This window comes from Oncorhynchus mykiss, chromosome 5 (assembly GCF_013265735.2).
Source record: "Oncorhynchus mykiss isolate Arlee chromosome 5, USDA_OmykA_1.1, whole genome shotgun sequence".
NCBI classification, from domain to species: Eukaryota; Metazoa; Chordata; class Actinopteri; order Salmoniformes; family Salmonidae; genus Oncorhynchus; species Oncorhynchus mykiss.
The window spans coordinates 41,251,458-41,276,250 of record NC_048569.1 but is presented as its reverse complement, the minus strand read 5'-3'; the positions used below and the strand labels follow the sequence as shown (position 1 = coordinate 41,276,250).

At 43.6% G+C, this 24,793-nt stretch overlaps 4 protein-coding genes across 5 annotated transcripts in view; 3 read left to right on the top strand and 1 right to left on the bottom strand.

The window, feature by feature from the left end:
- Positions 1–865: 865 nt before the first annotated feature.
- LOC110523837 (transmembrane emp24 domain-containing protein 2) lies at positions 866–4,545 on the bottom strand. 2 transcript variants are annotated; one of them, XM_021602893.2, is made up of 5 exons: positions 4,161–4,545; positions 3,317–3,509; positions 3,127–3,144; positions 2,678–2,785; positions 866–2,521 (listed from the first exon to the last, which is right to left on the bottom strand). In XM_021602893.2, exons 1-5 carry the CDS (start codon positions 4,338–4,340, stop codon positions 2,397–2,399), a joined length of 624 nt encoding a protein of 207 aa, XP_021458568.1. In that variant the 5' UTR covers positions 4,341–4,545; the 3' UTR covers positions 866–2,396. The 2 variants fall into 2 exon arrangements, with proteins under 2 accessions (XP_021458568.1, XP_021458569.1); XM_021602894.2 differs by lacking the exon at positions 3,127–3,144 and having other exon boundaries at positions 4,161–4,541.
- Positions 4,546–4,623: 78 nt separating this feature from the next.
- On the top strand, positions 4,624–16,434 carry LOC110523836 (protein tyrosine phosphatase non-receptor type 11). Its single transcript, XM_021602892.2, has 16 exons — positions 4,624–4,880; positions 5,730–5,852; positions 6,090–6,284; positions 6,424–6,616; positions 8,444–8,563; positions 8,717–8,830; positions 8,961–9,057; positions 9,201–9,298; positions 10,828–10,986; positions 11,168–11,299; positions 11,400–11,554; positions 11,631–11,698; positions 11,821–11,972; positions 12,283–12,407; positions 13,098–13,197; positions 13,296–16,434. Exons 1-15 carry the CDS (start codon positions 4,867–4,869, stop codon positions 13,165–13,167), a joined length of 1,815 nt encoding a protein of 604 aa, XP_021458567.1. The 5' UTR covers positions 4,624–4,866; the 3' UTR covers positions 13,168–13,197; positions 13,296–16,434.
- Positions 16,435–17,076: 642 nt separating this feature from the next.
- On the top strand, positions 17,077–21,728 carry LOC110523835 (cytochrome P450 2D15). The gene is made up of 9 exons (XM_021602891.2): positions 17,077–17,374; positions 17,518–17,680; positions 17,876–18,028; positions 18,201–18,361; positions 18,550–18,723; positions 18,821–18,959; positions 19,212–19,399; positions 19,860–20,001; positions 20,455–21,728. The coding sequence occupies exons 1-9, from the start codon at positions 17,210–17,212 to the stop codon at positions 20,646–20,648; spliced, it is 1,479 nt and encodes a 492-aa protein (XP_021458566.2). The 5' UTR covers positions 17,077–17,209; the 3' UTR covers positions 20,649–21,728.
- A 290-nt stretch (positions 21,729–22,018) lies between these two features.
- Positions 22,019–24,793, top strand: part of LOC110523833 (rabphilin-3A) — a 41,032-nt gene continuing 38,257 nt past the window's right edge. The window contains exon 1 of the mRNA XM_036977521.1: positions 22,019–22,247. The gene's annotated coding sequence lies outside the window, so the exon portion shown is untranslated. The remainder of the gene's footprint in view (positions 22,248–24,793) is intronic.

The window sequence follows — 24,793 nt, the reverse complement described above, 5'->3', positions numbered from 1 at the left end:
ATCATGTTGTGGGGGTGCTTTGCTGCAAAAGGGACTGGCGCACTTCACAAAATAGATGGCCTCATGAGGCAGGAAAATTGTGTGGATATATTGAAGCAACATCTCAAGACATCAGTCAGGAAGTTAAAGCTTGGTCGCAAATGGGTCTTCCAAATGGACAATGACCCCAAACATACTTCCAATGTTGTGGCAAAACGGCTTAAGGACAACAAAGTTCTTACTTAGATGTGTGCATTGGGTATATATTGTGTAATTTGTTAGTGCAGTAATGTCTAACAAGTACTGTCAGAGCTAGAAGCACAAACATTTCCCTACATCTGCTAATCACGTGACCAATAAAATTGTATTTGATTTGTGGGGTTGTTTCCAAAGTCAGCTGATTTGGGGAAAACCCCAAACCCAACTTTTAGAACAAATATTGAAGAGTTTAATTTGGGAATGCTTCCTTGGGGTGCTCTACGTTACTATTGTGTTTTTGGCATTAAGAAATAGCTTCCACATGCTCTTTAACACATTTGAGAAATGAGTAGGATCTTCATATATAAGGTCATTGAGCAGGATTTTGTTTTCACATGCAAAAGATAACATTTTTATTGAAAACAATCTGCCTTCCCAATAAAAACTGCTTTAACAATTCAGAGATATTTTATGGAAGAGAGATGTTTCTGGGCGACGAATTATGCTGCCTTGAAAACAACATGACCTAGTGGCACACACTGTTTGATTTGAGAAGGGCACTTTTGCTGTTAACGTCACGGGCCAAAGTGGGGTGCCCGGCGGCTCAGCCTAACCCCACACCCCAATAGCTGTAAACATATTGTTTAACCAATAAATAAATTGCAAGACAATCAAAAATTAAACAGCATTTTAAAGTTTCATTTTTGTTTTAATAAACCTGGACCCACAGACAAGCATCTTTCTTAAAGTTTACAGATCCAGTTAGCAGAATTTCATTGACATACAGGAGTCACTTAATCTTATTTCTCCTCAGTAGTCACTCCAGTCTCACGGTGACAGTTGTGCCTGAGCTAATCAGATCACATAAAGTACAAAACAGACTGAGGCATATTCAGTAAGATGCAACATTTATGGTGTTGCAGATAGATATGTAGTGTATAGATTAGACTATACCTACAATTCATCCTCAAACATGTGGAATAAAAAGGCATGTCCATTCTATACATAAACATTTCTACATTCTGAATGTTGAACCCCACTGAATATGTACCAGAAAACTAAAAGGTATGAAATTAGAGACCAACCCAAAACCACAAATTACAACCAGTCTAAAAAAAGTAGAGGTAACTCCCTAGCCTCAGCAATCATAACATAGCTTCAGACCCCCACCCATAATTTATTACAGTGTTCTTAATTCCTGATTCTCTACACCTACAGGGGTCCAGGGTTTTGTTCCAGCCCAGCTGTACCAATCCTGAATCAACGAATCCAAGGTTAAATTATTATTTGCATCAGGTGTGTTAGTGATGAGCTACAACAAAATCCTGCACACCCAGTGGATCCCCAGAGCCAGGATTGAGGAAGGCTGTCCTACTATAACAAATCTGTGGTGTAATGGGAGTAAAAAGGTTTTCCCTCCACATCCCATACACAAACATTCAGAATGATTATGTGCCATGGGTATATATATATATATATATAACTCAACAGCAACAAGAGCAAAAACATCTGCTTTCAGATATTCCACAGGATACAACATTCTGAAAGTTTCAGATAGAAATATGATATATAAAGCAGACAATTCTTTATTCTAGTCATGTCTATTATGCACAATACATTTCTACTTGAACGTTCTGGGACATTTCACTCTCCTGAACAAGCCCTAAGTATCTCACCTTGAGCGGATGCATTCTGCATACTTAATATAAACAACTTTGTCAGATCACTTGCAAAGGGGTTCAAATATGGGATACATTCTTCACTGGTACCGTCATCATTGCTTAACTATCAGTGTGCATCTCTCGAATACATGTCCTGCTTTTGTTACTTTATACAGCCCATCCACTGACAAGATACAGGCAGGCAGGCAGACATACAACCTCGCTAGCTAATGTATGGCTGATCATGCAGTTGATCAAGCTGCATGGAGTAATCCATAACAAATTATTTGCTTCCTCAGTGATGAGAAAATCAAACTTGACATCATCAAACCTAAGATCTTTGAAAGGCCTTGAGTTCAAAACATGACAGTAACAAGCACATCGATAAAGATGGGAACAAAGGGGTAACAGGGTAAAAAAAAAAAAACATAAGAGATCCAATTTGTACTCAGACATTTACTGAAATCTGCCAGTCTTATTTCAAGGTGTGACTGATTCGCCGTCTCTGTGCTGGAGACAACAGTGGAGCAGGAAGTCGCAGGGGGAAGGTTTTAGGTGTTACACCACTCGCCGCACTTCGAAGAACCTCTTCAGGTAGTAGATCTGTCCCAAAGTCATGGCCACCAGGACCAAGGCCTCGAAGAACGACCAGAGAACCACCCTGCTGTTCGTGTTGTCATTGACTAGATGGAAAGATAACCATGACTTAAGTTCAAGACTGGCTGTCAGTACTGACACTGCAGCACACACATAACAATAAAGTGAATGGGTACTTAACCACAGTCCATTCGAACACCATTTGCTTTCACGTTCCGTTTCATGTGGTGTGTGTAACTTACTGGCTCTGTGTATCCTCTCCCGGACCTCCATGTACTCCTGCTCATGCTTGACTGCTGTCATGGCAACCGCCAGCTCATTGATCATCTCCTCCAGCTTGTTCTGGTGGGCTGTAACAGAACACACAACCAACCAATCAGGATCAGCATAGAATCAACAACATTCTAGTGAAAATTACATGTATGTTACACTGAACACATTAAAAACACTCCACAAAAGAACACTATTAGTCCCTGTATTGAATGTATGAAATCATGCACAACATGTTCCAGCATCTATTAAAAACATTTTTTTAAAGAGATTTCTCACATCATTCCCAGGCAACATGTACTACCGTAACTAAGTGGTGATTTGTGAACATTAGATTGCACTGGAAAACTCATTCAACTTAGGTTAGAGGAAACCGAATGCATTTGGGCAAACATAGCTTCAGATGAGGCCTGAACCCTACCATCCCAACTCTCGCCACCTGGGGGAAGGGGAAAACAGTCCAGCACAGTCAAGAGGATGGAGAGAAAGAGAGAACAATAGCATCATAAAGAAAAGAGAGAAATAATGTGAAAACAGAAGTGATCATCCGTTAAAGCAATTAACAAATTATTAAGAATAGAGCTTAATTCACACACACAAATCAAGCTTACCTTCCGTCTCCATGTCCTGTCCCTTGGGTGCCTCTCCGATATCGATGGTGAACATGATGATCTTTGGTGTCATGGTGGACATCTTGTTGCTGAAGCAGAACTTGTAGGTCCCGTCCATGTGAGCTGCTACAGAGTATTTCCCACTGGACTCTCTGTCACCTTTGTAGATCTGCTTGTCATCAGGTCCTGTTATCTACATAGGAGACAATATCATTCAAATAATTGACAACTCATGGTGCAACATTGTGGTGTGCTGTCGTTCTAACCAAGATTAAAAAAATATTCTGGACCATTGTAGCAACAAATATATATTTAATTCAGTGGTTGGGGGATCGGGGTGGTCTGCACCACATGGTAGCAAACACTTTACATATTGATACTTTTGAAATCCACTAAAAATATGGATCTCATTTGCATTTACAACAATTCCCATTCTGATGGTGAATGCATGTGCTGGAGCAGTGCTGTTAAAGAAATGGAAGGGGGCTGTTTCTCAAGTTCTGTTAAACTGACAGCTGTTTGAATGACAGCTAGTAACATTAGTCAACAATACACTTCCTGGCTGTATCATTCATGAACAGGTCAGTCACTTAATAGTTATTTACCAATTTAGCTAACAATTTACAAAAACAGGCAGTGGGTTGACTTTAAACTATACAAAACATGCCTTTCAAAAATAACAAGTATGACTGGCTTGTGGTGAGCAATTAAGCTAAATAGCTAGCTTGTTAGCCATATCCGCTAACGTTAGCTAGCTACTCCCCACCTTCTTTGCGGAAGTGACAAGTGAAACCAAATCCATAAGAAAAAACAAATCCATAAGAAACACCAAATGTAATCTCACCTCAACGTCAATGTCCAAAAAGCCTCCCTCTGCAACTTCAAACATTAGGCCCATCTTGGTTCCTGAGTTGACCCTCTCATGGAAACACTCATCGGCATGAGCGTCTATGCTAACAAAGTAGCCGGATGCTGTGGAGAACAAGACCGCAAAAAGGACAACGATCTCTGAAGCAGTGAACATGTTTATGTTTTAGCTAGCGTTACGTAACGATTGTAGATTCTCCGTATTCCCACGATTTCAAACCCACCCTAAAAGTGCACATGTATCGTATCAGGAGGCTCAGAACAAGCACAAATTATAGAGGGTGAGATTGGAAACTTCCTTGCTAGCAGGCTAGCTTTCAGGTAGACTGCCACGTAAGAATTTAAACGGGAAGTAGCGAGGGTCATATTTTCACAGAACTAAGCGATTTAAAAATCGGCCATCCATTCCCCCTACAGCGCGTGCGCAAACGGAAAATGTATGTTGTGTCGCGTGTCTGGTGACGTTTCAACTGTCGACTCGTTCTGAAGCCTCCGGGGCCGAGGCCTAGGTAATTTTTGTTGTTGTGAAAAATTTCCAACAAATGTCCATTTTTTTGTGCCCGTTTGGAGCGGGGTCTGGACCTTATGAGGCATTTTCGCTGGGACTAGACTGCGGAAGAAAACCACAATAGTTGGAAAAGCCAGCACTAACGTCAGCGCGAGGAAATAAGGGTTGAAAAAATATGACATCTCGGAGGTAACGTAAGCCTTAAGGACTAATCATGGAAAACAATCTGATGATGGTAGTTAGCTAGCTAACTAGCCTGTCGGCTAACATTAGCCTAGAACTGTTTACACTTACAAGATTATCCCAGTGATTTAATGCATACATGTGATCCTCAGTTAACGACCTAATAATAAAAGTCGTATTTGTCAAGGATGTGCCTTGGCGGTGTTTTAGAGTCAGCGTAGTAGTAGTAGTAGTAGTAGTAGTAGTAGTAGTAGTAGTAGTAGTAGTAGTAGTAAGCTAGCTAGCTAAGTAAGTTCTTCATTGGGCAATTACAATGGGCATATGTGAAATTGAAGCTACCTTTTTGAATGTGCACTCATTTTAAAAGCTATCTGCCCAGGATATGCGGTTCAATGCATCTGGTTCAGTTTGGAGGACACGCTTGTTATTCAAAAATATACCCAACATAACTATAGACTGTAAATAAATATATGTTTAATATCCCTCACTTCTCTCAGGATTTCCTGATCATTCTCACATCCTTTAATCATACATCACTAACAGACTATATTCAGGCCACATATGTTCTCTAGGCTAGGCTACCAGTGAACTCTGTGATTTATGACTGCTTGTTATCTCCCCAAGGGTAAGTCAAGGGCCCTGAACCCAGCTGGGTAGATGACTCACTGGCATTTACAATAGAGTTATGATGAAATCCAAAATAAAAGTCTAGACAGGACAAGGACAGGTACCTTGATGTTTAAGCTGGTCATGGATGTGGTGTAGTCCACAAATCTGTGAATTTATGCTGTGTCACCTATTACTTCAAATGCACTTAACTAGCTAGTTTACCTGTGATGTTGTTGTGGTTTTTAGGTGGTTCCACCCCAATATCACGGGGGTGGAGGCTGAGAATCTGCTGCTGACACGGGGGGTGGACGGGAGCTTCCTGGCCCGACCCAGCAAGAGCAACCCTGGAGACTTCACCCTCTCTGTCAGGTGAGTTACTGTAGCACCAGACACTAGAGCTACTGTAGGCTTGGTTGACACTGATACATAAAAAAGGAGTCTATTTAGTTTAGTTACGCCTAAAGCATACAAAGTAAACAAGAAAATGCTTTCCCCATTTATATTGTATTATAAATGATTAGGCAAATTGAAGATAACATTTCACCGTCGCCTGGGTGGTGGGGGTTCATATTTCCCTTTCTATTATTCCCGTGTTTCCCTGGGCAGACGTAACGGAGCTGTCACCCACATTAAGATCCAGAACACAGGGGATTACTATGACCTGTACGGGGGGGAGAAGTTTGCCACCCTGGCTGAGCTGGTTCAGTACTACATGGAGCACCACGGCCAACTCAAGGAGAAGAATGGAGATGTCATCGAGCTCAAATACCCCCTCAACTGTGCTGACCCCACCTCTGAGAGGTGAACACTGACACGGACACAACATGCGTGTTTGTCTCTTGTTTGTCTGTGTGTGTATATACCGCTCTAGCCTGCGTGTCAGTTCGTCAGTAGAGTTCTTTAAACTGTGTTTATCTCTGTGTGTGTGTGTGTGTCCCAGGTGGTTCCATGGTCACCTGTCAGGCCGCGAGGCTGAGAAGCTGCTGACAGAGAAGGGGAAGAACGGTAGTTTCCTGGTCAGAGAGAGCCAGAGCCACCCTGGAGACTTCGTTCTGTCCGTCCGTACCGGTGACGACAAGACAGACAGCAGCGATGGCAAGCCTAAGGTCACGCACGTCATGATCCGCTGCCAGGTATAGTATCATTCATTCTTTTTGTGCTTTACTCCTTCCCTCCCCCCCTCGATCAAAACAGGGTTCGCGTTCTTGGACTGTTGTAAATTAGGTTTTAGAGGTGAATGGTGTTGAATGTCAATATTTGTTACATAATGAGTGCCGCATACCAATGGGCAGAAGTTGGGATACTATAAGTGGCCTGGAATGTTGTCATAAGTTTGTGATACTGACATAAATACAGATAAGGGGTATTACTGGCATACTGTATGACATGTTTGTCTGGCCTTGAGTTTACAGAGAGCTGAGAACTAAAGGAGTGATAATGTGGCATATGCCACGGATACACTACATGATATCTCCGGCAGCGTTTGGAACTGCCGACTGGCGGTCAAGAACAGCGAGTTCATCTCAACCTTTGCTGCCCTTCAGTCCCTTAACTTTTTGGCCCTGATTTAACCTATGCCTATTTAACTAGGCATGTTAGTTAAGAACAAATTCTTATTTTACAATGATGGCCTACCCTCTGCCAAACCTTCCCCTAACCCGGACAACGCTGGGCCGATTGTGCGTCGTCCCATGGCGCTCCCGATCACGGCCGGTTGTGATACAGATCAGGATCGAACCAGGGTCTGTAGTGATACGGTGCCTTAGACCGCTGTGCCACTCTGGAGCCCCTTTAATGATGGAGACATGGATCACCCCAGAGAACACTGCTACTTCAGCTTCTCTCTCTTAATCTGGCTATGTGTTCTCTCATAGTAATTTGGCTCCATCATATCCTCACCTGGTCTCTCCTATCATTGCTATGTGGCTGCCGCTCAAAAACGTTTCTCTTTCCCCATTCTGACACCCAGGTGGCGACAAGCATCTCTGCGTGCCTGGCCGATACCTCAGCTTGGATGTCGTCCCACCACCTCAAGTTTAACCTTGACAAGACAGGGCTCCTCTTCCTCCTGGGGAAGGCATTCCCGCTCCGAGACCTCTCCATCACGGTTGACAACTCCACGGTGTCCCCCTCACAGAGTGAAAAGATCCTTGGCGTGACTCCTGCAGGTTCATGCTCTACAACATCCGTAGTGTACGACCTTACCTCACACAGGAAACGGTGCAGGTCCTAATCCAGGAACTTGTCATCTCCCGTCTGGACTACTGCAACTTGCTGTTGGCTGGGCTTCTCGTTTGTGCCATCAAACCCCTGTAACTTATTCAGAACGCCGCAGCCTGCCTAGTGTTCAACCTTCCTAAGTTCTCCCATGTCACCCCGCTCCTCTGCACACTCCACTGGCTTCCAATCGAAGCTCGCATCCACGACAAGACCATGGTACTTGCCTACGGAGCAGCAAGAGTAACTGCCCCTCCCTACCTTCAGGCTATGCTCAAACCCTACACCCCATCCTGAGTACTCCGTTCTGCCACCTCAGGTCTCTTGGCCCTCCCACCCGCTCACCCCAGACAAAGCTCTTCTCTGTCCTGGCACCCCAATGGTGGAATCAGCTTCCCCCTGAAGCTAGGACAGCAGAGCCCCTGCCCATCTACTGAAAACATTTGAAACCCTACCTCTTCAAAGAGTGTCTTAAATAATCCCCCCGCCCCTCCCAAAAAAGCACAGACTTTGCTGATGGCTTTGCTGATTTTTCCTTTATTGAGGAAAAATGGACTTACTATTACTGAGATATGTGGTTGTCCCATCTAGTTATTTGAATATTAATGCACTAACTGTAAGTCGCTCTGGATAAGAGCGTCTGCTAAATGACAAAAGGTTATTTTACTATTTTGAACATTTCCATATCTCATATCATCCTAATGGGATCATCACCAGTAAGTTCTGTTTTTTGTGTTCCTCAGCATGACCTGAAGTATGACGTGGGTGGAGGAGAGAAATTTGATTCTCTGACAGACCTGGTAGAGCACTATAAGAAGAACCCCATGGTGGAGACACTGGGCACGGTGCTGCAACTCAAACAGGTGTTTTATACAGCTGGGTGTCGCTGTCAGATCTCCTTCCCCAGATCTTGATAACTGTACTAATCACGCCCAAGGCCCTTTTTGTCTTTCAGAAGCATTAATAAGAGCCATTGATTTCTTGTGTTTCTAAACTTGTGTATGTTCTTTCCCCAGCCCCTGAACACCACTCGTATCAACGCAGCGGAGATCGAGAGTAGAGTGAGAGAGCTTAGTAAACTGGCCGAGGCCACGGACAAGGTCAAACAGGGCTTCTGGGAAGAGTTTGAGGTAACATAACGCGTCATTGCATTTCAAAATATATATTTAATGCAGTATTGTTCACATGTCAGGAAAGGTTTTTATACAGTTATACATCCTAAGCTATATATTCTATGTCCTCTGTTTTTCTCCCTCCCAGACTTTGCAGCAGCAGGAGTGTAAGCTGCTATACAGCCGCAAGGAGGGACAGAGAGCAGAGAACAAGAACAAGAACCGATACAAGAACATTCTTCCCTGTGAGAACACACACACACACGCGCACCCTCCCCTATCAAATATCACCATTGCCTGACCACCCTGTTGTTGCCGTATGCATAGTCTGGATATGAGTTAGTCTGATTCAAATCGTGTCTCTCTCTCTCCTCCCTGTCTCCTCTAGTTGATCACACTCGTGTGGTGCTGAACGATGGGGATGGATCTGAGGCTGGTTCTGACTATATCAATGCTAATCTCATCATGGTAGTAACGGACATCATGGTAGGCAAGACAAACTTATTTTCACGATTTCAGTTATGTCATTAAAATCGATTGATCCTAGCACGTTTTTGGGCTCATTCAGTAGTTTTTTTTCCCTGATTTTAAGAATCGTGTTGAAAAAAAGAATGTTTAAAGTACCATTTATAGTCCTAAAACACAGGTTGACAGTGATACTGTTGCTGTTTCCTATTGTCCTATGTATTTGTGATTTATAGCCTAGTGTCAGCACTGGTTTTAAATGTACAAATTCATCGTCTATATGCTGAAATAAGTCTGATATGTTGAAGACCAAGACATAAAAATAACTCCTGACAAACAGTAGTGTGTTTGTAGACACAGTAGAGTGTTCAGAATACTTGTATTTTTCATAATTATTTTCATAACTGCTCTCACACCAATATTTCACTTCGGACTGAAATTGATTAGCTTGTTCTGTAATCAGTAGCGCACGCAAATTGATCACTCCGATCGATATTGTATTAAAATCAATGGAACTTGGACAATAACCACGGCGACATGTACCGTTTGCGCTCTTCTAAAAGACGAACCACAACAAACTTGGGTATGCTACGTATACCTTTCGATAGATGAGAACCTGTAGTAGCCACTTATCAACTAGATGGCCAATTTGAAAATGGGAAACGCAACCCTTTTTTTTGACTGGATTATTTCAACGAATCGTCACCTCACAGGTAGTTCAAATGACAATTATCTGTATCATTTGAGTTTGAAAATGACCACAGTGTTCCAAGTCCGGAGGACAGGCGCGTATGATTAAAATCACACAAAGACGTGAATCTGTTTTTAAATCAATCGATTTAGTATCGTCTTGATGACTATAAACTTTTATATTAACATCACCAATCTGAGGTAAAAAAGGATGTGTAATTCCACACAATGAAAAAGCAAGCTTGTGTAAGGTAGTAACACAAACGTTCAATATTAGGGAAATTGGCTCCATGTCAAATTTTTCTATGGCAGAATAATGAAAATGTGTAATGGCAAAAATAATTTAACATGTCAATTTAGGATGATAGTATATGTTGCCCACTCACAAACTATTGCAACAATTACATCTGTTTCTCACTAATTGAGCCATTTTGGAGAGTTTTATAAGACTCTTAAACACAATTTAACCCTGGCGCTCTAGACTAAAGCTTCTATAGTGTCTGTGCAGCAGGCGGAACCTTTGACGTCCTCAATCATGGTAAACTCACTTTATCCTCAGGACCCACACCTGTCAGACACAGTAAATGACTTAGACTCAGCTCTATTTCAAACAGTCTGTGACAGCTCTACAAAATGCTTATGCAAGCTTTACCGTACCAGTTTGTGCTGTAGCTTGTCTTTAAAAATAATAATAATAATAATTCAATGTGTGTGGACTGTGAAGTGTACTGCTAGCTGACCAATGTGTGCAACTTTAGTTTGCGCGTAGTCTGCTTCCCTCTGTCACCGTGTGTTCCAATCCGCACTACATTCAACACAGCTCCCGTCTCTGTAGAACTCGGTGTTCTTTCTCTCTCTAGCCGGAGTTGGAGTCCAAGTGTAACAGCACCAAGCCGAAGAAGTCGTACATCGCCACCCAGGGCTGTCTACAGAACACCATCAGTGACTTCTGGAGGATGGTGTTCCAGGAGAACTCCCGGGTCATCGTCATGACTACCAAGGAGGTGGAGAGAGGAAAGGTAACTGGCTGACTGGGTCTCCATTCCCGAGCATCTCTGAAAAACCTACGAAGCAGGCCTCCTGGTTATCAGTGTGCATTTTTTTCCTGAGGTTTTGGAGCAGGAGTATTGTAGTGAATAGACGCACGTTTTCTATTTGTATGTTTGATTTGGTCGCCATTTGTGTGTCATCTCCCTGCAGAGTAAGTGTGTGAAGTACTGGCCAGACATGTCAGCTCTGAAGGAGTATGGAATCATGCGTGTCCGCAACGTCAAAGAGACGTCCGCTCACGACTACATCCTGCGAGAACTCAAACTGTCCAAGGTCGGACAGGTGAGAGGAGAGGGCTGTGTTTTTTTCTAAGTGCACCGTACGGGTGTGTGTTGACTGTGTGTGAGCATGCGTGATACTTAAAAATGTGTGTGTGTTCCAGGGTAACACAGAGCGGACAGTGTGGCAGTACCATTTCAGAGCCTGGCCGGACCATGGGGTCCCTACAGACCCCGGGGGTGTTCTGGACTTCCTAGAGGAGGTCAACCTCAAACAGGAGAGTATTCTAGAGGCTGGACCCATAGTGGTGCACTGCAGGTACACATGAGCACACACACGCACACACACGAGACAGTTGTGTGTATTGTTGCCATCTAATTCTCTCTCTCTCCAGTGCTGGTATCGGGCGGACAGGAACGTTCATAGTGATTGACATCCTCATTGATGTCATCCGGGAAAAAGGTGAGTGCAAATGCGTCATCTATTTGTGCTTGATGAGATGGTCTCCATAAAGAATGCTTTGCTTCGTTCAGACCCCGTAGGTGGTCTGTGTCTGCTGTATAACCTCTTCTGTGACTCTGTAGGAGTGGACTGTGACATAGACGTTCCTAAGAGCATCCAGATGGTTCGTTCCCAGCGGTCTGGGATGGTTCAGACTGAGGCCCAGTACAGGTTCATCTACATGGCTGTCCAGCACTACATAGAGACACTGCAGAGACGCATAGAGGAGGAACAGGTGTGTGTGTGTGTGTGTGTGTGTCCATGTGTGTGTGTCCATGTGTGTGTGTCCATGTGTGTGTGTCCATGTGTGTGTGTCCGTGTGTGTGTGTCCGTGTGTGTGTGTCCGTGTGTGTGTGTCCGTGTGTGTGTGTCCGTGTGTGTGTGTGTGTGTCCATGTGTATGTGTGTGTCCATGTGTATGTGTGTGTCCATGTGTATGTGTGTGTCCATGTGTATGTGTGTGTCCATGTGTATGTGTGTGTGTTTTGTCAGTATGAGTGGTCGTAGAAGTATTTCTCTAACCTCCTTTCCGTCTGTCTTTAACAGAAGAGTAAGATAAAGGGGAGGGAGTACACCAACATTAAGTATTCTCTATCTGACCTGACGGGTGGAGACCAGCTGCAGAGCCCTCTGCCTCCCTGCACCCCCAGCCCCACCCCCAACTGCACAGAGTGAGTACCTACTCACAACCAGTTGTGGGGAAAAAGTGCCCAATTGTCATACTTGAGTAAAAGTGAAGATATCTTAATAGAAAATGACTCAAGTAAAAATGAAAGTCACCCTAAAATACTACTTGTGTAAAATCTAAGTATTTACCTTTTAAATATACTTAAGTATTAAATGTAAATGTCATTTCTAAAATATACTTAAGTATCAAAAGTAAAACTATAAATCCTCTCAAATTCCTTATATTAAGCAAATGTTATAAATTTGTATTTATTTACAGATAGCCAGGGACACAGTCCAACACTTGGACATAATTTACAAATGAAGCATGTGTGTTTAGTGATTCCGCCAGATCAGAGGCAGTAGGGATGACCAGGGATGTTCTCTTGATAGAAGAATTGGACCATTTTCCTGTCCTGCTAAGAATTCAAAATGTCTAGAGTACTTTTGGGGTGTCAGGGAAAATATATGAAGTTGTCAGATATGAATAGTAAAGCACAGATACCCCAAAACACTACATGATTAGTACTTTAAAGGTTGTTTTTTAAGTAGTTTTACTATTACCAGCTACTATACTCAAGCTAACACTTAGCTAGTCAGTTTCAATTGAGAAATACCTTGACTGATGCGTTTCTCTGTCTGTGGTATGTATGTGTTTTCTCTTTTTTTCCCTGCGTGTGTGTGTGTGTGTATAGGATGAGGGAGGACAGCTCTAGAGTGTATGAGAACGTCGGTCTGATGCAGCAGCAGAAGAGCTACAGATGAGATTCACCTTTGACCCCCACGCTGTCCCAGGTAAATACAGGAACTGTGTCTTGAGTTCATTTTGCGGTTGTTGCTTTTTTTTGTTATAAAGGACCGGAATTCTCTCTCTCTCCCTCTGTCCCTCTCAGGAATCTGTTAAATTTTTGTTGCCAGCTGCACCTGAACACCTGAGACGTGATCACGATGACTACACGGAAAAGAAGAAAACGTAAAATAACGAAAAACAAAAGTCTGAGAGAACCGAGACTAACGGAGGGGTTTTTGTTCCCTTCCTCCTCCTCTGCTCCTTATCCTCGTCCCCCCTCTCTCTCCAGGAACAGTAGCCCTCTAGTCCCCTAAACCACTGTGATTATCTGGAGAGCCCTAACGAGCTTAATGACAGAACTTAATAACAAGCCTAAAGCCCTAAACTTAACCTCAGCCTGAGTTTAGACCTTCTCAGACCAGACCCAGGCTGCTCTGTTCTCAGCTCACTAGAGGGAGAATAACCTAGCTTACCTGTTCTGTTTGTTATTATTCCACCCTCTCTTTTTGGCATGAATTTTTCTTCTGTCTTATTTCTTATTAACCAAAGGAAAGAAATGCATCGATCGTTTGTTTATTGGGAAGTAGTGAGATGAGTGAGCCCTTCTCAGATTTGAGAAAAAAGGCCTGTGCCAAAATGGTTTCATCCAACATCTCGGCCAACAGTGGTCTCCCTCTGCCCGGTTAAACCAGAGTGTGGGGGGGACACTGTTTGCAGAGAAAAAAGGGATACTTCCAGTGGTAATATTGTTTTCATTTTTTTGTATCATGTTTTCTGTTACTGAAGGAAGAATTCTGGGTATTGTAGTGATGTTATTTTTTAAATCTTCACCCCCCTCAAACTAGAGTCCCAATAACTTCCCAGTGGATTTCTATTCAGGATGTTGGGGAGGATTTTTTTGTTGTCTTTTTAAAGGCATATTTTTGGTTTATTTTTATTACATGTTTTTGTTGACATGTTTTTGTTGTTGCCACAGTGATACTCAGTCTCCCTTGGTTACCATTCCCAAACTCGCACCCGATGTCCTTAACGCCGCATTTACACAGCAGCGCAACAGCTACAGCACAAGCCTTGTACCTTGGGTGGAATTGGCGGCTAGAACTCCCAGGGTGCCTTCTGTTCCCACTAAGCACTAATGTGGGGTCTGAGGGTTGTTTCTGGAGGTGTGGTCGCCTCGCCCCATACTGTTCGTAAGTGCTGTTATAACAACGAACAGAAGAGTTGTCTACAGCACCGACAGTGGGGGACGAGATTAGAGGTAGGGTGCTTCCTCCCAGGCGCTTCTGTTCCAATGTTACTGTGGAAACTGTTTCAGAGTTTCTGGGGTAACTTGTTGTTTATGCCAGTCCGCCTAGCAACATGCATCGCCACTGAGATGCGGCTGCCCCAAAAAGTTTTACGTTATTTCTTTGTTTTTTGTTTTTTTCTTTCTTTGTCTGTTCTTTTTAAAGATGAATGCCTATTGTGTACTTTTGAAGCACCACATAAACTTAATTTTCTCGGTTTCGAGAAGCTACCGCACATTTTTGATTTCTGGCCATTTTAGTTTTCAATTGTCGTGGTTGTCATGGAAACTACAGGTCCACTGTTGGTTGGCCGGATTTAACTTGATAGGTTAAAAGGAGTGCCTGGTCACTCTCTCTCACAGACGCACACAGACACACACACACACACAATTGCAATCAGCTACAATTCCTTTGTTCTCCATTTATGTTTCACGGTTGAACATGCAGTTTCAGTCTGTTTTATTATTTTGCTAGGTGCATCACACTAAACCACATTTCTTTCTCGATCTGTTGTCCATTTGAAACTAAGTGCTTATTGTCGACTACAGTATTCTGGAAAGGGTTGTTCCCAGGTTGATATATTAATTTAATATATGTGTTTTGTATGTACATTATTACCATGATAAAGTATCTACCCATTTCATTTCAAATGTGTAACATAACGTTAGCTTTTTCGCCAACACGCCTCCCCGTCTACACAGTTGATTACTGTTTAAAGGTTGTTTTTTTGTTTTGTTTTTACATTGCAGCTCGTTTCCTATATAGTGCAGTGCACTGTTAATGGCCAGAGCCTTATGAGGCCAGAAGTAGTAACCTATATAGGGAATATGGTGCCATTTCAGATCAGCCCTTTGGGTAATGCAGGGAGGGTTGAGGAGGAAGTTGTGATCTTCTGTATGTCCAGGGTTATGTTCTCATTCATCCCCCTTTTCCCTAAAGTGTGCACTAGTTCACTCCCCCTCGTTGTATTTAAAATAATATTGGATTGGTCTGTGTAAGTTTGCTGTCTTGGCGATGAGGGAGGTCTAGAACATTCCTTTTCTCAACCTCTCTGGGGCTCCAGGTACAAGTTACCCCTAAGCACTGATCTAGGATCAGCTTTGCCGCCCCAAGACCTAAGCTTGACCATTCGGAGGAAACCTATTTAACTGACTAGATCAATGTCTAAGGGCAACTTCATCCTATTCTGGGGAGTTGTTCTTCTGAATGGTTAGTTTGTTTCTCTCCTTTGACTGAGTTCGGGGATCCTTAGTATCTACTGTGCTGTGTGTAGTGAGCCCGTTCATTGTACTGTAGGGTGTGTTTGTCGAACACTAGTCTGTGGCGTGCTTCTGGTGTTTTTATGTATCGTGGTGTGTTAGGATTTGTGTGGGTGTGTGAGAGAGGGTGTGTGCGTGAGAGAGGGTGCGTGTCCAGAGAATACTGATGTTTCAGCTGCCTGCTCCTCGATGCCTGGTCATCTCTTCTGGATTCTGTTTTCCTCTGATCACGATGAAATTTATTTTTTCTCTTGTTTCCTGTTTTGTTTACATGCATAGATGTGCCTCCCTATGCATATGCATTACATGTGTTGGTTATACTCTGAGAAACCAGTGCTCTTCAGTCTCACCTCCATACTTAACCTGAAAACACTTTAATGTGAACTTCTGTCAACCCTGACAGCATACAAAAAAAAAGGAAAAATGTTGAACTCAATGCAAACAAACGAAACAAACTATATTTTTTAACTTGTATATTGTACATTAATATCTTGTAGAGGAGAATGTACTTACTAAACATATCTAATTGCCAATAAGATGAACTGTCTGTGTAATCTAATAGCTCTCTACCCTGTGTCGTGGAGTTGGAGCTTTCTCACAAAGCTTAAGAGGTTTATCGTATTGTATTTCATTGCAGGTAACCTGGGTAACTTCCTTGATAACGATAATAAACGGCAATGCTCATGCCTCAAAACGTCTCCCTCCTGTTGTTATTGGCACTGCAATGAATAGAAAGGCATCACACTGCGCAGTCAGTCAGTTACACACACTGATTTTAAAGAGTTAAAGACGTCAAGCGTTCCTTATGCATTTTCAAGGATGTCATTTTCGGTTGGGGCTCATTCTTACAGCACCATGCAGCTAAGTTGATGAAGCCCCCTGCTAAGTGGCGGTGTAATGCCAGCACCAGAGGTCTGACCAAGGTGCATTCATTAAAGAAACAGCACCTTGATGCTAAAGCATGTTGGCTTTTAATGATAAAATAGCACTTTCCGCTAATTATTTCCTCAGAGCTGCTGAGTACAGCACAGTAGCTCTTACATTCAGCTGTGGAAGCCTGCCAGCACTGTTGAGCAACCATATATCTTGTGGCGTGCCCAGTCTCCAGGACTGTGTGTCCGTGCCTGCACGCGAGCGAGCCCCTACGAACTGCCTTTGTATCCGTTGTTGCTCACTTCAATAGTGACGTTAACAACAAAGGATTTAAACAAGACATCTGACCTCGGATCTGTTCTTAGTGGGGATAACCTTCTCCCACTCTAAAGGTAAAAGAACCGTGTTGACAGTGTGGTCATAAGTATATCGACACTGGGCACTCCAAGGAAACTCACAAATGTAACTGGGTGCTCCCATGTGATGTGTAGCCTAAGTCTTGGTCTCTGTTATGCCATAATCTCTGGCCAATCCTTCTTTCCGGCCTCCCAGTCTATAAGGGCAGCAGTGTGTTGTACCCTCAGTAACAGATTCCTAAGATGGTGGGGACATTCTTTCTGCTCTGTATCGGATCCTGTCTCCTGCTGCTGGTTGTGCTGAGGCCTCGGAGGCCCAGGAACTTCCCGCCGGGACCACCGCCCGTTCCTATATTTGGGAATGTTCTGCAGCTGAGCATGAAGAATCCTATGGCTGGCTTGGATAAGGTAAGAAGACGGAACGAGCACTCGAGAAAGTTGCAATGTTTTTATTTTCTTCATATTTTGGGGTTTTCAAAGGTGAAGTAGGCCATGAACAAACATGTAGGCTTTAGCTAAGCGAGCCAACAGTCTCCTATATTGTTTTCTAGCTGTCCGGAGAGTATGGTGAGGTGTACAGCCTGTTCCTGGGCTGGAGGCCTGCCGTGGTGCTCCATGGTCTACAGGCGGTACGGGAGGCACTGGTGACTAAATCCGTGGACTTCGCTGGACGACCACAGGGCATGATGGTCAACCACGTTACAGAGGACAAAGGTGATATGTGTTAGCCATGCAACAAGATATCATAGCATTTTATACCGCTGTCATATTACATTATACCATGTATTACATGGCAGTGTATTGCAATGACGTAGCTCTACCAAACCATGTTTTAATGGCGGTTTCTAGAGATTACAGGTATATTGTGGCTCAGGCTCAGAAGATTAACCCAGTGTTTCACCACCACAGGTCTGATCATGGGTAACTACGGGGCGGTGTGGAAGGAGCACCGGCGCTTTGCTCTGACCACCATGAAGAACTTTGTTCTGGGGAAGAGATCCATGGAGGAGAGGATCCTGGAGGAGACGGATCACGTCTGCACTCGGCTGGGAGAGAATGCAGGTATGTAACCCTCATCTAACCCGTCGTTGAGGATCAAAAAAAAAAGGTGTTGATGAGTTGAACTGGATACTCAATGTCAACTTATTTGTCGAGGTTTTTAGAAGAAGTGCTTCAATTGTGTGTTGTGTGTTGGAAACAAACGTCGTCGTAGCAACAGTGTGTTATTTCTCAGGTAAATCCTTGGACCCTGTGACTCTGGTCCACAGCGCTGCGTCCAACATCATCTGCTCGGTTCTGTTTGGTCATCGCTATGACTACCAGGACCCGGTCCTCTCCTTCGTCATCAACAGCTTCAAGGAGAATGCTCAGATTGCTAACGGGCCCTGGGCTGCTGTGAGTTACAAATACACTCAATTTAACCTCTATTGCAGCATAAAAAGGTCACAGTTGTTGCACGCAACATTTCTCAGATCCAACGTCTTTAACGTTTTTACCTGAAGTAGATAATTCTATTCTTAATTTAGCTCTATGGACACTTATGTAGTCATTCATTAGGCCTTTATGTGTCATTCTCTACGCAGGTCTATGACAGCTTCCCGCTGCTGCGGCGGCTGCCCCTCCCCTTCCAGAGAGTGTTTGACAACTACAGAGCTCTGAAGAAACACACCGTGGAACTAGTGGAGCAGCACAAACGCACACGTGCCTTGGGGGAGCCGCGAGACGTCGTAGACTGCTATCTGGATGAGATGGACAAGGTGTGTGTGTTATCCTGTCTTTAGTGTTAAATGACTGAATGTGTTTATACCACTGTTATTACATTAAGTTATAGCAGATCTATAACGTGTTCTCCAGAGAGGTCCAGAGGGGTGTGCGCTGGAAGAGGGGAGGTTGGTGATGTTACTACTGGACCTCCATTTCGCTGGGACTGACACTAGCTCCAATTCCATACTCACGGCGCTGCTCTACCTAGCTACACACACACACATACAGGGTGAGTGGACGCACACCCTGGCTTTAGCTCAGTGGGCTAACTCAGTCTCATTGTCATTCAGATGGCCCTGGGTTTGATACTCATTGACGACATCATGTTATCGCTGCAAACTGTTCCTACATGAGCTGTCTGGCACAGGCCAGGACACGCATTAGCTTAAGACAGTCGGTCGGTCCCAAAGGAGGCTGACAAAAAGTATTAATTTCTCTCCCTTTGTCTTCTCTCTCTTTGACTCCATCCCTCACTCCCCAGCCCAATGTCAGACAGAGATTGACAGTGTTCTGGGGGGGAAGGAGAGAGTGTCGTTTGAGGACAGACACAGGATGCCCTATGTGATGGCCACTATCCATGAGACCCAGCGTCTAGCCAACATCGCACCGCTAGGGGTGTTTCATGCTACCATCAGACCCACCAAGCTCATGGGCTATGACATACCAGAGGTACACACACAGATAACCTTTTAAATTACACACACACACTCACACTCACACAAGAGACAGATCTGGTCAATGTTGGCCCTTTGGGGAACAAGGCTTGTGGGCTATAACATACCCAAGGTGATAAGTGACATTCACATACAAGCACACACACACACGAGTGCACACACACACACACAAATGCATTGACCTTCAGCATTCAACATGTATGGTCATGAATTTGGCATTATTCCTTCAGTTTTTATTGGTGCCTCTCCCCATCCCTTTGTGTTTTTCTCTCTCTTGCTCCCTGCCCACCTCTGTCTCCTACTACCTGTCTTTCTGCCTATCTTCCCCTTATCATTCTATTTCCCTCCATCCCTCTGCCCCCTACACTTTCCTCTCTCTCTCCCTCCCTCCCCCTCTCACTCACTCTCCTTCCCCGTCCCTCTCTCCTTCATATTTCCCTCACTCTCTGGCAAAGGGGACTCTGGTTATCACCAACCTCACCTCTGTGCTCTTTGAGAGCAGCCAATGGGAGCGTCCAAATGACTTTAACCCGGCCCACTTCCTGAATGATGACGGGCAGTTTGTGAAACCAGAAGCCTTTCTGGTGTTCTCGGCAGGTAAAACTGATAATAAATAGCTTCTGACAACATGGCCACCAGTTCTATCAATCATAACAGTGCAGATGAATGAGAGGGGACGAGGAGAGACTATCGAAATGCAGCCTAAGGTTATAGACAGGAATACTGTCATCTTATTCTCTAGAGAGAAACGGAGCCGTTCAGTGGATCTACAGGTGTTTGAGGTTTATGATGTAAATCCTGGGCTGTTTATGTAACTAGTGTTTAGTTCTGGATTTATATAACTGCTGTTGTTAGTTATGTAAATGTGACAAGTCATGCTTCAGCCCCTGCTGGCCAAGTAGACAGTTTTAATAAGCAAACAATCAGAGACAAAGAGAACAGAAAGAGTGAAATTGGTAGTTAGGCCAGTGAGATTTTGTACTCTGTCATTATGTTACTGATTTTGTGTGTGTGTGTGTGTGTGTGTGTGTGTGTGTGTGTGTGTGTCAGGTCCTCGTGTGTGTCTCGGGGAGCTGCTGGCACGTATGGAACTCTTCCTCATCCTGGTCACTCTGCTGCAGCGATTCCACTTCCTGTGGCCAGAGGATGCTGGGAACCCTGACCTTTCACCTGTGTTTGGGGGGATCCAGTCACCCAAACCCTACAGGGTATCAGTCAGACTGAGAGGAAACCAGGGAGCCTGATGGAACCAGTTGGAGCCAGTGTTACTTTTAAATATGTCCCCACATCATTATGGAGTATGGAGGGGCTCCCGAGTTGCGCAGCGGTCTAAGGCACTGCATCTCACAACCGGCCATGATTGGGAGTCCCATAGGGCGGTGCACAATTGGCCCAGTGTCGTCCGGGTTAGGTTTAATAATGTAAAGCATTGTGATATTTTTTTATTGTGTTTGGCAGCAGTTCCATCATAAAATCTGTTTGGTTCATGTTTAAGTCATGTTTTCATATTTTTTTTTATAGCAAATGGCATGTGATCCTCTGCCATGCGTCATTTATCCCTGTAAAGCTGTCTCAGGTTTATCCTGTACCTCATTTCAATGCTTGCACAGCTCTCCTGAATCAGCGGACTTTAAAACGAGTAATACGTTATATAGCCTTGTGCGTGTGTTGGGGGGGGCAGGCGTGAGTTTTATATAGGCTTTTCAAGAGGGGCAATGCCCGGTCAATTAGGCAGCCAATGTACCGTGGCGCGGGAGAGAATGCTGTAGCACTGCAGAACCTAGTCCACTGCAAGACCTAGTCTCTCCTCTGTCATGGCCATGAACAACCTCAAGAGGGCTACAGTGAGATCACTGAATCACACACACACACACACACACACAAACAAACCCTGTAGCAAGGACACTCTTTATTAAGACAGAATCAGTGAATGAGTAACCTCAGCAGGGGGTCAGGAGGGTCAGTTAGAATATTTCCTCTTCCTCATATTATTCTAATCTCTATTCTAATGAATTAGAACATTCTAGAATAGGACTGTGTATTTGATTTGTGGACTATTGTATTCAGATTGTATGGAACAGAATAATGCTTGCAGCTGATTTGCTCAGAGGGAAATAACGAATAGGACTATAAATAGAAGGCTAGTAAATAGGAAGACACTGCCTCATATGGTATTGTGGATAAAACACCTGGGCATGCACAGTTAACCTGGTAGGTTTAACCTGATAGGTTAATCAAGGGATTATCATTAGAGATTCACCTGATAGGTTAATCAAGGGATTATCATTAGAGATTCACCTGATAGGTTAATCAATGGATTATCATAAGGGTGTGTCATAATCATCATCATCATCAATTCATTGTAATTAACAACAATGCATAGCACCATTTATTATCAAAATAAAAAAAGGCATGCAAAATCCAGGGGTATAAATGTAGTGAACACTACAGTGCATCTTCACCACCATCACCATCATCATAGGGAGCTCCTCCACTCCTCACATCTCTCCTCCTCATCTCCTGTGTGGGAGGGGTTTCCCTCCTGTGGGTACGGTAGTTGCCTCTCAGCCCCCGTTTCTCCTTTCAGCGCGCGACTGAGAGGGAGGGGGCGGGGTTCAGGGCTCGCGGCTTTAAATGAGGAGGTCGGACTACTCGGTCGCGTGCGAGTGGAGGGAGTGTATGGGGACTGTTGTGGAAAGAGCGCTCCTATAGAAATTGTGACAGTCGCACAGAGGCAGGACGCTTTATTTGACATTTCTCTCTCCATCTCTATTTCTCTTACATCTCCAATCTCTGTCGGAGGAAGAAAAAACATTTTAAAAGAACTGTTGGAGAAGTGTCAGGTAAGAGAAGTGAGAGCATTTTGATTGTGTGTCAGTATGTGGTTGATTGGGAAAAAATATGACGTTAGATTAGAAGGACTTGACAATAATGAATTGACCAATATGGATTGCAAGAATCCATTATTCAGGATGTAAATAGTCAACATGTGCCATGTCTGAGAAAATTATACATCTTGTGAACATTTTAGAGGGAGAAAAAAAGGTTGACTTATGTGAACATAGAAAATGACTTCTATTCATTCAATTCCTCCCTTTCCAGTAATTGAATGCCCCACTCTGTGTCACCACTGCAGGACATAATTTATTACAGTGAGATCCACAAAGAGCTGCATACTGAAATGACAGGAGAGGTTGATGTCTCTGTAACCTCAGTCCCCAGCCTCTTGTGGGTATATTGACACAAAAAGACTTGAGCTTAATCCCTTCTGGGGATAGAAGAGTGCGGAACAAGGTTCTTAAGGGGCAATAAACCAAGCTTTCCTTGCCATGATCTCTTCAGGCCATATTCTCCCCCTTCCTTCACTATGGACTCATTTACATTTGACGTGTCAAGCTGCAAAGTACACCGATTAGAAAAAGCAAGTCAGCTACAGCAGAAACAGACAGTCAGGACAGATAGTGTGGAGTCGCTCCCCATTACTCCCCATTGCACCGACAGTCCCTGTTTCAGACCTGTCTCACGCGCACACTCACTCCGAACTAGCCAGTCTGTAAACGAGGTGAGGGAGCCTTCAGTTGCTAACTATAACACATACTGGCAGCAGAGAAAGGTCAAGATGAAGAACAATGTGAAAGAGGAGAGAAGCAAGTCAGAGAATAACATTATTGTCATGCTACAAGGTATGTGCGTGCCTGCATGCATGAGTGTCGAGAGGTCAAAGGTCAGGTTATGATTCCCTATAGAACATGCTCTAGCTGCAGTATATTGATCAGCTCTTATTTTCCCATGGTCTACAATCCCCTGTGATAGGTATTATTGACTGTGTGTGTGTGTGTGTGTGTGTGTGTGTGTGGGATGGAGAGTTAGGCGCTGACTGAGGTGCTGAAACTGACAGTGCTTACATCACTCACTCCAAACCCCCACTGCTGCTGAAGTCAGGGGAAATATTCACCGGGTTGGGGGTTTTACCCTCTTAGTAGACAGATTTAAAAGGGATACATTGCAGATTGATCCTCTGGGGTCATCAACTAAAACAGCAAGTTCAAGTGTATAGAAGGGCGTCAGGCATGATGTATATTGTCAGAAAGTCTCCGATCTTTCCCCTTGTCTTTTTGTAGTTGGACTCCTGGCTGTAATATAGTGTTCCTGTATTGGCACTGCTGCAGCCTGCAATATACAGTAGCGCTCCTGGAAAAGCACTCAATGTGATCCATTACTCCGCAGTAGAAAGAGCAAGAGGGAGTTTGTCCTAGTTTTACAATGGTAAGATAAGACAGTGCTGCTGGACTTAATTACAATCTGCTGTGGACATTTATCACCCTGGAAAATAATTAAGATGGTGAGAGACGGATGTGGATGGCTGCTGTAGTTGTTTATGAGCGCATGATGCTGGAGTCTGGTTTGGCACTGTCTGTATAGCACTGCACTGTCTGTATACTCTCCAGCTGTAGATGATGATGAGCTGGGAAGGATGGAGTACTCAGCCATGTTGTAATGCCAAACATGCTATCAGTCGTTACTCCGTTACTACTGCAGTGCAGTAGCAGGCTGCTACTACTATTACTATTATTATTATTATTATTACTACTACTACTACTACTACTACTACTACTATTATTATTATTACTACTACTACTGCTACTAGTACTACTACTACTACTACTACTACTACTACTACTATTACTGCTACTATTGCTACAATTACTACTTCTAGTATTACTATTACTACTACTATTATTACTACTACTATTATATTACTACTATTACTATTATTATTACTAGTACTACTATTACTACTAATACTACTACTACTGCTACTATTCCTACAATTACTACTTCTATTACTACTACTATCACTATTATTACTAGTATTATTACTACTAGTAGTACTACTACTAGCACTACTACTACTACTAGCACTACTACTACTAATACTATTACTATTACTACTACTACTATAACTACCAACCCTTACCCTAAACCTAACTGCCGACCCTAATTAACTAACCCTAACCGCTAACCCTAAACCCAACCCTAAACTTAAAATGGCCTTCACGAGGGAGAATTTTCCTTGTTTTACTTTCCGGTACCTGGAAGATAATAATATTTCTTGGGTACACACACACACACACACACGCGCATGCGCACACGCACACACGCACGCCTATGTAGAAAAGAATGGGAAAGGATAGCCTGCTGCCATTGCTTATTCGTTTCATACATTATAAACTCTCCATGATGATAAATGGAGGTCAGGGTTGGGGTGAACTCAATTCCAACCTAATCCATTTAACCAATCAACTCACATTCATGAGTTGGACAGTTTCCCATTGCTTTCAATGAGAATTTCCCACCTCACTTCATCCAGGATGTTGGAATGTATTTT

What these genes read in the sequence shown, in the direction of transcription:
- LOC110523835 (XM_021602891.2), top strand. Translation starts at nt 17,210, where the DNA reads ATGGTGGGGACATTCTTTCTGCTCTGTATCGGATCCTGTCTCCTGCTG. An exon ending in CTAACGGGCCCTGGGCTGCT is followed by an intron (nt 18,362 to 18,549) that starts GTGAGTTACAAA and finishes TTCTCTACGCAG; the next exon opens with GTCTATGACAGCTTCCCGCT. An exon ending in TGGGCTATGACATACCAGAG is followed by an intron (nt 19,400 to 19,859) that starts GTACACACACAG and finishes TCTCTGGCAAAG; the next exon opens with GGGACTCTGGTTATCACCAA.
- LOC110523837 (XM_021602893.2), bottom strand. Translation starts at nt 4,340, where the DNA reads ATGTTCACTGCTTCAGAGATCGTTGTCCTTTTTGCGGTCTTGTTCTCC. An exon ending in TTTTGGACATTGACGTTGAG is followed by an intron (nt 3,510 to 4,160) that starts GTGAGATTACAT and finishes TCTCCTATGTAG; the next exon opens with ATAACAGGACCTGATGACAA. An exon ending in GGAGAGGATACACAGAGCCA is followed by an intron (nt 2,522 to 2,677) that starts GTAAGTTACACA and finishes CTTTCCATCTAG; the next exon opens with TCAATGACAACACGAACAGC.
- LOC110523836 (XM_021602892.2), top strand. An exon ending in GCTGACCCCACCTCTGAGAG is followed by an intron (nt 6,285 to 6,423) that starts GTGAACACTGAC and finishes TGTGTGTCCCAG; the next exon opens with GTGGTTCCATGGTCACCTGT. An exon ending in TGATGTCATCCGGGAAAAAG is followed by an intron (nt 11,699 to 11,820) that starts GTGAGTGCAAAT and finishes GTGACTCTGTAG; the next exon opens with GAGTGGACTGTGACATAGAC.